Genomic DNA, 12,405 nt, shown 5'->3' with positions numbered 1-12,405 from the left:
ACAAAAAAACCCCACAAAAAACACACAAACACCAAAGTAAAACAAAAATGTAATTGTTTGCTGTAGTAAAAAAAAGTTTCCCTTCAGATCTCTGATACGTCAGTCCTTGTGTCTGCGCTTATCATGAAAACAGCCACATTCAGAGGTCTTTGAGGTTTTCCCTTGGTGGGAAAGACTACTGTGGGCATTTATCCAGAGAAAGTAAAGATTAAATAAGATCCTGAAAACACGACTTTTGGGGAAAATAGAGAAATTGAGATGATATAAAAGCCATCATACTGCTTTTTTTGTTTTCCTCTCAGGAACTAAAATAATGTGTCCAGGTCATAAAAAGGTTCTAAATCTTTTCAATGTACAAGTCCTTAGATAGTGCAGATGTTACAACCAAGAACATCCATGCAGATGCCATCCTCAACTCTGGCCTACAGATAGAGATTCTCTTCAGATATCAAATGGCCAGGATAGCAGAATCAGCTGTACATGGGCCATGGTACGCATTGAAGTTCCCCAGACTTTTGGCGTGAGCTATACAGGGGAAATCTGAATCTAAAGCCTCACTCAGTCATCAACTACCAAATTAAACATTTATCTAGCAACTGCAACCTGAACATCCAGGACCACTGGCATATAGCACAGATACAGCACAATATTAGAGCTATTTATTGCAAACTGGTTTTGAAAAAAAAAAAAAAAAAAAAGGGTGAGGACTAAAAGGAACACAAAAGGCCCCCCAATGCACCACCGCATAATAGATCCTTCCTATGACAAAGGTTATTCACACGTCTCATTCTATCAGATATAATATGAATAAGAGGATTAGTCCTTATTTCAGGACAGTGGTGGGGATTCATGCACATTTTTTGTGGACTGTCATACACATTGCCCTGTGTGTGACTTACCTGGCCCTGTATGCTTCAGTATGAAGTTTTCATCAGGGAAGCGACTTCCATAAATGGATTTCCCTCCAGTTCCATTGTGATTTGTAAAATCTCCACCCTGTGAGGGGAAAATAACCCAAGAGGTTTAATCCACAAATACCTTTTCCCTGCTTGTTCTATGTCTGCACGGCGCCATCCGTGAACCAATATCACTGCGAGCACCATCTTTTCTTGTTTGGCCGGGACTGCTGTGAGGAGGGCTCCCCCAACGACCTAGACACACACACACACACACACACACACACACACACCTCCAGTGCATATACCAGGCAACCTCTCTTGCACTAGCTTATCTTATCCTATTTTGCCCTTCTTCAATGCAGTGCCTAAGGGGCCAATCACCTAGTCTGAGCACAGTCACAGTGGTTGTGTGATCAGCAAAATGCAGGAATTGACCTTCAGAGTTCTTTGTTATCTGCCTACAATTTCTGCAGAGAATGAAGCAGGGGTTGGGCCGCTGAAGACTTGCACATACCTGGCACATGAAGTCAGGAATTATTCTGTGGAACGTGGATCCTTTATAACTAAAGCCCTTCTCTCCAGTGCATAACAATCGGAAATTTTCTGTAACAGGAAGGATTAAAAGTAATATTAAAGTCAAAAGTTTTGAAGCCATTTGAAATGCTTATTAAATCAGAGAAGTTCAGGGAAGTGGAGAGAAGAGAGTTGGAGCCGTCTGTTTGGAAACATGATGATCGTTAAGTGCTTGGGCAAAAACGTAAAGAAATAATTGCGGGGCCATGTATATTTGTTTGATCTGGATTCATTATTGAAAATAAGTTTGAGAGTTCAATAAGACTTTAAAAATTCAGTTTCCAAACAAGAAAACTAGTATATACTTTTTTTCTGTGTATAATAAACCTTAAATGGGCAAATAACCATAACAATGAACAGAATATGATCACAACAAATAATCAGCTTTTAGTGGCAATGGAATGACTGGTGGGTATGTTTTTGGGTGGAAACCTAAAGTTTCAGAGGAAACAAACTATAGGGAGAAAATGCCACAGACAAGGTCGCTGCTGGGGACTGAACCCAACAACAGACTTTCCAGGCCACAGTGCCAATTAGCGCTTACCTGCAGTTTTTGGCACCATTTCTTTTTTCAACTGAAAAAAATAAATATATAAATTATTAAATCTGAAAATTCCATAGAAAGCATAAGCAAATAAACTGTTACCATCATAAACATACAATCTAAAACTACACCATTAACGTGCAAATGAAGCCACAACTTTTGTTTTAGTTTTGGATAGAGTGGAGAGGGATTCGAACGCCTGTCAGTTTTTTATTGCTGTCCCCATTAAGGAGATTCACCCTCTATCTCTATAGAACACACTGGGGGGGGGATAAAAACTGGAGCAGACAGATTTTGGAGCAGTTGCCCATGTCAACCAGTCAGCTTCTCTCTTCAGTTTGTTCAGTTAAGATTTGAAAATGAAAGAGAGAAGCTGATTGATTGCTATGCACAGCTGCTCCAGTTTTGATAAATTCCCCTCACTGAATTTTGGGTTGTCACCAGAGCAGAAATAGACGGAAAATCTGCCAATGGAGGCAATAGTTCTGGGGATCCTGCTGACCACCAGGGATTTCCACTCACTTCCTTTTGTGGATATTGGTCAGAAACTGAAGGGAAATCTTCCCAATGGGACACAGATGGCAAAAAATAAAAATCGCTTGATCTATCCATCTCAGGGGTTATAACCCTCCCTTACTCTATTCAAAATGAAAATAAAATAGCTTCAGCTCTACTTCAGTACTCAGTATGTGCACAGCCGCAGTTTAAGAAAGAATACATCAGGGATAAAGGGTACATCAATAATATACACCTGCGATATATACATTTACATCAGCACTCACCATTAATTAGGTTCTGTGCCTTTGCATTATGAAAACATGTGGCTGCAGTAATTATATACAATGAGAATACCATAGCATGTTTGAACTTGACTTCCTGTCATATGACCCGCACATTTTAATAACTACGACGTGCCAGACAGCAGCAGTGTCACCTTCATTGTACATTTTACCTGGAAATCTACTTGAAAAAAGAAGTTCTATAATTTGCAGCTTTACCCAGATAAACCCGAGTATACAAGGTCATGTACATACTTCCTGTAGTATACTCTGTCCTGTCAATTAAGCAGAGTACAACGTTCAACTTACCACTTATTGAAGAAATTGAAGAAAATGTTGTTAATTGAGCCCAACATTTCAGTAGGGTGCAGCTAAATTTTGAGAGTGATAAAGCATTTAGTCTCCAGACAAACCATCAAATATTTCAACAGAATTTCAATTCCAAAATATAAATAAACCTGAAGCTATTCTAATTGTACACGCGTATAAAGAAAAAAGGTTGGTCTTTTCTCTTTTACTGCCTGTCTCAGCTTCTGAGTAAGCGATGTTATGTGTGAGGTCAACCAGTTGATGGGACTGCAACCATCAGACTTCAGAGGGCCTCTCACACTAGGTAAACCGAGCACAATAATAGGACAGAACTAAAAATTCCCCACACAATTGTCATTTTAAAACCAATTAGTTAGATGCTTGCTCAAGCCCACTCATGACAGGTTCTCCTTAAGTGAAAAACCTCCAACCATAACTTGTATTGAGCATTCAACACTACCATTATATCACCAAGTGATTATTCAAACAATCAGGGGAGGGGCTAGCTCAGCATGTAAAGCAAGGCTACACAAATGCTAGCAGCCAGGTAGCCAATGCTCCTTAAGGCCCCGTACACAAAGCAGTTTATCACGCGATTTTTGCAGTGAAATCGCAGATATTTCCGTGCAATATCGCTCTATGTAGCTTGTCCAATGCATTTCAATGGAGCTGTTCACATCTCACAGCTCAATGTCACCTGTAGCTTGTCGCTTGTACATGACCCTTTTTTGCACAGATGTCGCGCGATTGGGCTCCAATAGACTCTACAGTGTCACGCAAAATCACGCATTAACGGCAATGTTACGCGACTTCGTCATGCGATATTGCGCTACAGAAAAGTCACTTTTGTACTGAAAAATGGAAGGAAAGAATGATGTCATGTCAAGATCGCTGTTGATTGGTTACAGCCCAATGTAGCAGCGACAAAGTCCCGCCTGCAAAACGCGCTATGTAGCGTGATAAAATGCGCACTGTAACTCAAATGTAGCTCCTAGCCACTCAGCGTAAAATCACGCGCAATATCCATGGCGCTCAGTGTGAATAGGGTGTAAGGGTCCATTCACACCACATCCAGATCATACCAGATTGTTTCCGGATCCAAAATGCATCCTGATGAATCCCTATGCTATTTCTGGCCTTTGTTCACACCAGCGCAGTCCGTTCCAGACCCAACAAACATACTGCATGTCTCATTTTGTCTGGTCTGGAGTGCCCTGGAACTGCTGGCCGGTTCACACCATTTTCCAAATCTCGTCTGAAAAACGGTGTGAACCTTCCCTAAAATTTTTAACTAGCAACCAACTTTTGAGGGTTTCTCTAATTGTTGTCTATGGATCTGGCTCCTACATATATCCTGCTGGCTCCTGAATTCTCTATTCATTTGTCCACCTCTGATGTAGGCTGATCGGGAAGAATGGAACAGCCACTCAGAAGCAGCATGAGTAACCATGTTTTGAACATTACAGGTAAAAATGAATTTTAAAAAAAAAATTCCTAAGAAAAGAAATTGACTAATTGGATCAAATCCTAATGCAAGGGTGGGCAAATGAATATGGAATTCAGGAGCCAGCAGGAACTAGAGAAAGCCTGAAACCTTAGGCACCAGCAGTCCTTTTTCAAGGATCAGTGACAACCTGGCTCCTGGGATTTGTCCAGCTTTGTCCTAATGTATTTCAATGCCAATTAGGTGATAGAAATGCTGACTCAGAAGAGAAGCCTATCTTGAAATATCACTAAACACACCTACAACACTGGTGACTGCCTGCTACAGTTGCCAGCACTTTTTTATTATTACACCTTAACTGTAAATAAGCACAAGGCAGAGCAGATATCTATATACACACCAGGGGTAGAACAATAAATAAGGAGTTCAAGAGCCCGTCTCTCCAATCCAGGAGCCAGCAGGATTTGTTGGAGCCAGCTTCATTGACAACAATCAGAGAAAACTATCAAAGTTAGCCACCATCTGTCATTTTAAGTAGAATTGGCTACCTGGCACTTAGGATTTGTCCAGCCCTGATGTACAGTACTTTTGCCATGATGGTAGTTCATTCCAGCAGTTTGTGTTAATGTTTCAGTAGGAAATGATCTGATGCCCTCTGAATAACACATAGACAAAACTAGAACTATTTCGAGACGTAGGGTTTCATTTGAAACCCATAAGGTTGCTATAAATGACTGCCACAGAATTTGGAAACCTGACCCCTCCATGCATCCTATAGCTTGAGCAACTCCTTCAAGCTCTAGCTGTATTACAGTGACCCTGTCAGCAACTGTCAAACGCAAAGAACCCTGCAAATGTTAAAAAATAAATAAAATAAGCGCTCATGCCAAAGAATGCCACTCCAATAATCAAGTAGTTTACCAAAAATACATTCTGGGTCACTTTAAAAAAGTCCACACACACACGCACACGATGAAATGAAGAAGTGTAGAATAACGGTCATCTCAATTTTCACTTAAGTGAGAACTTCACATGTAATCAGCAGTGTGGGAAAAAAAGAATGGACATGGACCAAAAACATTTAAATGTGAAAATGTGAAGAGAAACAAAAGAAGAACAAATGAAAGAACTATCCCTGGCTAGTGCTGCACAAATGAGTACAGAAAACTGCTACTTGTCAACTTGTTTAAAAAAAAATTATAAACAAATATATATTTAATATTTTTATACAAGTTGACAAGTAGCAGTTTTCTGTAAAGTCTCTGTAAAAAAGGTAAACAAATAAAAGGGGAAGGAAACCATTCCTGAAACCATGCAGGCAGGAGGAACCAGTGAGTGCTGTGGAAGACATGGGAGACCAATATTTATGACCTGCTGGTTTCTTCAAAGACTTGATCCAGCGATTTCTTCTTGATTGTTTGTGGCGGTTTGAAACCTATTAAAAACAAATTCAGACAGACGCAGTCAGTGACTTCTCTCTTGTCTCTGTAAGAGGAATGATCAGCCCCGCTGCATGCAGGGAGATCATTTTTGAAGTCTGAGAAGGTGATAACAAGCACAGTTAAGAAAGTGTGTTATCCCCTTCAGCACCAAGAACATTTTAAGACATTGTTGGGCCCAAATTAGACATCTCATTGGGTGGGCCATCTTCTCATGTCCCCAACAAACACAAAAAGCATGAGAATACCAAACACAGACATGGGGGATTAGAGTTCTGGCAAATTTCACTTACACACTGGACCACCAATATATCAAATAAATGTTTTTCCTAACTTCCATAACCTGTTTCTTGTCTAGGGCTAGAAATGGACCCGACCCTGGGGCAATGCTAGGCTGTTGGGGCCAGGTTAAATGCCCTTTTTGACCAGATGGTTAATTTGGCCCTGCTGAGCATAGTGCTCAAGATCCAGAGCCTCATTGGGCCAGTGATTCAGAAGGCTTATCAAACCTGTCTTGACCATCACAAATTTCACTTGCAGATAGCAAATGTGTGCACTGTTCACGGTGCAGATAATTTACACTTTCCTCTCTGGATGCATGTAGAAAATAATAATAAAAGAACCCTGTGCATTGTGTATGTTTACAGGTAGCTACCTTCCCAAGTGACTCTTTATTGAATTACTAGGCCAATAAACTGGTTAAAACTCATCACGCCAAGACACATCAGTACCAGTAAGCACTAATATGGGTTGTGCTGGAATATATCAACACTATATCGGACGTGCTGGCAGCACTGGAAGGTTACAATGACTGCCAGTTTACACAAGTGAAAGCACAAGGAATCTACTAGCCAGCAAGTTCCCTCCTGGCAGGAAGTCTAACATTATCAGCCCAGAACAGACACAGAACTAGCCACACTAAGGTCACCTTGTAGAGTTCACTGAACAAATACACATGGTCAGCTCTGGCAACATGTACAATGACCTTGAGACAGAACAAGTTACATCAGATGTTAGTACAGTGACCCTTCACCGTATAACCTGAGAGCAACATGGCCAAGACTAAATCCGCCCTACAAGTCGCACGCTGCATTGAACTGACTGATCACTAATAAGGATTTACTACTGGAATGACCTACTTGTGCCAACGAAGACCTTGTTCACACAGATATTGACAAAGCTGCCATTATACACATTCATAGATCATCTATAAACATCTAATGATTTTTAGTGTGATCATCCACATCAACCATTTATGTGCGTTTAGTTTAGCGAAAATAGAGTGCTCTGCGTCCAGGGGCAGATTACGTACTCTGAGGGCTCATTCACGGAGCTGCTTAGCATGCCAGCCAGTGTCTGCTCTGTACAGGCAGTGCCTAGTGTCTTTAAAATGCAAGGCACGGGTTACTTTTCTTTAACTTGTAACCAAGTGACATTTCGTTCATTTTTATGCTGGAGATGGATGGAAGTTTCAGGGAAGCTCCAGTGTGGAGAAATGCAGGCTTGCTGCATTTATCTGCAGCTCTGTGCTTCAGTGTGTGTGTTGCAATGGAGGAAAAAAAAAAAAAACACAGGCCACAGCACATAATGTGAACAAGCTCTAAATGAGCATAAACACACATAAACATACATAATTGCAAGTACAGTTAGACACATGAGAACTGGGAAATAAAGTGTGATTAACCTAACGCAGGAGAGGCCAGTGTGACTGTAACCTTAGGTTGGCCATACACTATCACTTTACCCCCCCAACTACGCTAAACTGTGGATGAAGCAATCTCCCCTGCCAGCCATTGCATTCAGACAGCTGGCATCTGCTGCATCAGCAGCTATAAATCAATGTCCGGCAGACAATTTTTACGGCCGATTCCTTGAGAAAAGTCAAATTTTTTTCTCTCCAACAGAGGGGTGCCAGCAAGGTTACATACACACTGCATGGATTTCAGCTGAGTCAGCAGGACTCAAGCTAAGATCAGTGTCATTCTGTATACAAGAGTCAGATTACAATACATTAAAAGCTACAAAAAAAATAAATGTCATGAAATGCCAGCGATGAAGCCAGACATAAATGGGTGACACCACCAGCAGAATGACAATTGGGAATAATCCAGAATGTACCCTAGCAGTGATTAGTACTGGCAGGGCAGACTGTGTACAGAGAAGCAACAAGCTGATGATCAGAGGGACAAGCCAGGTGACATCAGCACAGTCCCATCAGGGGGACAAGGCAAGTGCCATCAGGGGGACAAGGCGAGTGACATGAGAGCAGTAGATCATAGGACTCCTCTATAGGCCCCATGTATAGAGCTCTCTTCCCGCACTGCCTGTACATACATGTCTGCGGTTAGCATGTCACATCGGGGATTATATAGAGCCAAAACTCACCTCCAGTACAATCCTCCCCAGAGGCTTGTTGTCTGCCGTAACATCCAGGTACACTAGCGGGTTATCCTTCGCACTGTCCTCGGTGGAGCTGCAGGCTCTCCATACGGTAAGTGATCCGGTACATGAGCGGCAGCCCCGGAGAAGCAGCCTACTACCACTGAGAGCCAGCATAGTGTATGTATGGTGTGTTGTCCATAGACTGCCGGCTGCTGCATATATACACTGCGCACAGCGACACCAGCGTCCACACGAGGAAGTGCAGACGGAACGGCCGGGATGAAGGCGGTCACATACAATAGCATGGTGCACATGGAACCTGCCGGACAACATTGTAACTGTGTTCTGTACACTGACTATGGATAGTAAGTAACATAGACTTCTCATGTGTCACTCACAGCCAATGTTCTAATATGTGTATGTAGTACAATGGTGTCACATGTGGGGACAGTCAGTGTGCGCATGCATGTGTTTCCTGCGGTGTAATTGGGCACATTCTGCAGCTGCTCATACTGGCCCATAATGTCAGAGGGGTTTAGGGTCACCCCTGCTAGAGGAGGAAACCTGGTCTTGTTCTGTATGACAGACAAGCTTCCAGTCTGAGAGGCAAGCAAATACCTGGGGGGAACATGCAAACTCCATGCAGATAGTGCCTCATGTAGGATCTTATTAGTGCAAGGAGAGAGGCACAGTCACCCAGCTAGACAGGATTGAGTTTTCACTGTAGCTGCCATAGCTTCTGCTCTGCCTCATTCATTTCCACATGACACCCTCAAGGGTGACCAGTGGTTTGCTTTGAAACCTCGTGGTCTGGTTCCCATAGCCGCTGGACTCCAGGAAAAAGAAAAAACGATCCTTGCATTGGGGATTCTACTTGCACTGCAAGGGTTAAATGCTTGTTTTGTCTGAGGGAGACATAAAAATAAACTGTCCTTCCCTTATCCCTCGTTCCCACTGGCGTCTTCCCATCTGCACAGCCGGTCCCCCCAAAGCTGCTCTATCAGATGCAGATCTCTGATATCATCATGTACAGGCTGCCATCGCCTGAGGCAGGGGTGCTATCAGGCAATGGTCGTGGGGGAGGGGGGACAGTGGGCTGTGGACCTCCGGACCACGCTTTGAGCAGGTCTGTCTACGTGACCCCCAGCTCACTGACATCACTGGACGCCAGGAGCTGAGTGGGTCGCTCTAGCTTGCGCCCCGCTGACTTCTGTTCAGTGCAGCTTCCCGCCCAGCTCAATGACGTCACTGGTTGCCAGGAGCTGAGCGGATACGTTCTACCTTGTGTCTTGCTGAGTTCTGTTCAGTGCAGCTTCTTGCCCAGCTCACACGTCACTGGGTGCCAGGAGCGGAGCGGGGACGTTCTAGCTTGTGTCCCGCTGAGTTCTGTTCAGTGCAGCTTCTCGCCCAGCTCACACGTCACTGGTTGCCAGGAGCTGAGCGGGTACGTTCTACCTTGTGTCCCGCTGAGTTCTGTTCAGTGCAGCTTCCCGGCCAGCTCAATGACGTCACTGGGTGCCAGGAGCTGAGCCGGGACGCTCTAGCTTGCGTCCAGCTGAGTTCTGTTCAGTGCAGCTTCCTGCCCAGCTAACTGACGTCACTGGATGCCAGGAGCTCGGCGAAACGCAAGCCAGAGCTTCCCCGCTCATCTCCTGGCAACTAGTCACACCAGTGAGCTGGTCGGGAAGCTGCACCACACAGAGCGTCACAGGTTGCTAAGAGTTCCTAGCAAGCTGTGGCCGCCCCCCTTCACCACCACCTGACCGCTCCCCAATGAGATGACAACTGAGGCAAGCGCCTCAGGCTGCCTCATTATAGAAATGGCCCTGATCGTGTACAATGCAGGACCAGCAGTCCTGCATTGTAAGTGTGGTCACAGGGGGCCCGTCCACAACCCGGAGCATCTGAAAAGATTGCTATCTGCCGGGGAAGTGAGGGATAAGGGAAGTATAGCTGATTTTTCTGTTCCTCCTACACAAAACAAGCATTTCACCCTTATAGCACTCGGGAACCCCACTGCAAAAGTCTTTGTTTTCTTTTTCCTGGAGTTCAGCTTTAATGACCAATTGTCAATTTTTATACTAAACCATTCCGGTAATTTCTTTTTTGTTTGTTCGTTTTTCTAATAGTACAATAAAATACACAACATTTTAAAAAAGGTGTCTTCATTTCATTTGTAAATAACCCTGCCGTGCTTGGGACCAGAACCATAACAGTGGTGTCATCCCTACCATAAGTCTAAGGGGTGAAACGTGTTAGAAGCCAAAGGGGTGAAACGTGTTAGAAGCCAAAGGGGTGAAACGTATTAGAGGCATCCGGAAGTAGGTTGGGGATAATTAATGTGGTTGAGATGGGAATAAACATGAGATTCTGCGGATTTAAGGAGTGCAGCCTTTTTCTTTTTTGTGTGGAGTTGGAGTGCTGACAAGGTCAGTGCTGGCACCCTTACAGCTTCCGGGGAAGGAACCAGAGTGGGAATCTGAGCCATGATAACTTTGTCGGCTTGCTGATAATAATAGTGTTCTTATAAATGGGAGAAAATTGGGGCAAAACCAGTTAAAAACCTGGCCCTGTTTTACCATGCTCACATGTGAATAATGATCAATACAATTAGATAAGCCACACCCACTTTTTGAGTGTGTCGCAAGCCCATTCAGTAGAGTGAAAGGTGACAACCCTATGTCTTTAAGATGAGTATTAATGACTTACTAAGAGCGTTTATACTTCTAATCTTTAAAATGCATGTAATGTGCAGTGTAAGGTATGCAGTAACCTGTCATTACACAGAATCATGAAGAGGATTATAGCCACCCTCTAATGGTTATTTGACAGGGACTTCATAGATGCGCATTATTGTCTAATGGGGCTAGTACGTCTCCCCAGCCGCAGATCTGCCAACCCTCCACCCCCACCACTTCTTCCCCTCTCTATCTCATTCTCTATTTCTTCTTTCTCTTCCTCTTTTCACCCAACAAAGCTTTTACTGAATGAAGATACTCACGCAATGTCATGTCCATGACTAGAGAAGGTGTTTTTGCCATAGTTCACCCATGTGCTGTCTGATTTACAATATCTAACTGTATGGTACCTTTTTCTACTGCAATTTTGTTAAAACATTCAAGAAAAATATTGAACAGGAAAAAAAATCTGTAAGTACGTACCGTTAGTGCTATACATTGTCCCTAAGCTGTGCCCCAGTAGCCCTCCAAATTTCAGCTTAAAGAGACGTTGTCACCTTGCCAATGCAGGACAAAGTGGCAGTGTCTCAGGAGAGGGCATCCCTGTCCCCCATATCCTCACCTTACCTGCTGTTCATTGCAACACCTTGCTCCTCCAGCTTCAGTTTCTTTAAGAAAAATACAATCCCCCTATGTAAACTATAACTATATACATTGCAAGGATTTGTAGCAAACATTTTTGAGATTCATACTTTGCTCTCCTTTGAAGAAAGTGATGTTTTACCATGTCTTTAGGGGTGTTCAGATACCAGTGCGGATACTTGGCATTTTCACGAGAACTACCAAGGTGGCAGCGGTTGTAACTGGGACCGGGTTCTGGTGCTCCTGTGACTGTTTTAGAAAAACTGTCACATGACAATAAACAAAAATGTTTTAGTACTTGTATCTTTGAGTACTTGGGCAGGTATCAGTACTTTTACTTGGAAAAATGGTATCGGTGCATCCCTTATATTTATTTAGAAAAAAAAAAATTCATACATTAAAACAGGGATGCACAAATCCCAGGAGCCCCGTGTGCTCCTTAAAAATGACAGCTATCCAATAAAAATTACATGCTAAAAAAAAAAATGACAGCTGCCTCCTAACTTTTGAATTTTTCTCTAGCCTAGTCTTGTAGCTGGAAAAGTATCTGTACTTGTACTTGTACCGAGTACGGTACTTGCTATCTGAACATCCCTACTTTTGATAAAACCGACTTCTAAATTGGAGTGTCTGCTTTCATTATGACCACCTGATGCAATCTCAGAGTTGCAATGTAAAAACCTGAACTGTCTGCATCCCTGTAGGTGAGAAATAAC

The 12,405-nt window shown here is 43.2% G+C and overlaps 1 protein-coding gene across 1 annotated transcript in view; it reads right to left on the bottom strand.

Annotated features, from left to right (window-relative positions):
* PPIF (peptidylprolyl isomerase F) overlaps positions 1 to 8,543 on the bottom strand; it is an 11,196-nt gene extending 2,653 nt beyond the window's left edge. The window contains exons 1-4 of the mRNA XM_018567825.1: positions 8,373 to 8,543; positions 2,017 to 2,047; positions 1,414 to 1,502; positions 900 to 996 (exon numbers count right to left, since the gene is read on the bottom strand). Coding sequence (XP_018423327.1) covers positions 900 to 996; positions 1,414 to 1,502; positions 2,017 to 2,047; positions 8,373 to 8,543 — 388 coding nt within the window. The remainder of the gene's footprint in view (positions 1 to 899; positions 997 to 1,413; positions 1,503 to 2,016; positions 2,048 to 8,372) is intronic.
* Positions 8,544 to 12,405: the final 3,862 nt, after the last annotated feature.

Source organism: Nanorana parkeri, unplaced genomic scaffold, assembly GCF_000935625.1.
Source record: "Nanorana parkeri isolate BGI_ZX_2015 unplaced genomic scaffold, ASM93562v1 scaffold1100, whole genome shotgun sequence".
In the NCBI taxonomy this organism is placed as follows: Eukaryota; Metazoa; Chordata; class Amphibia; order Anura; family Dicroglossidae; genus Nanorana; species Nanorana parkeri.
Note: the sequence above shows the minus strand (reverse complement) of the source record. Positions and strands in the feature narration are given on the sequence as shown.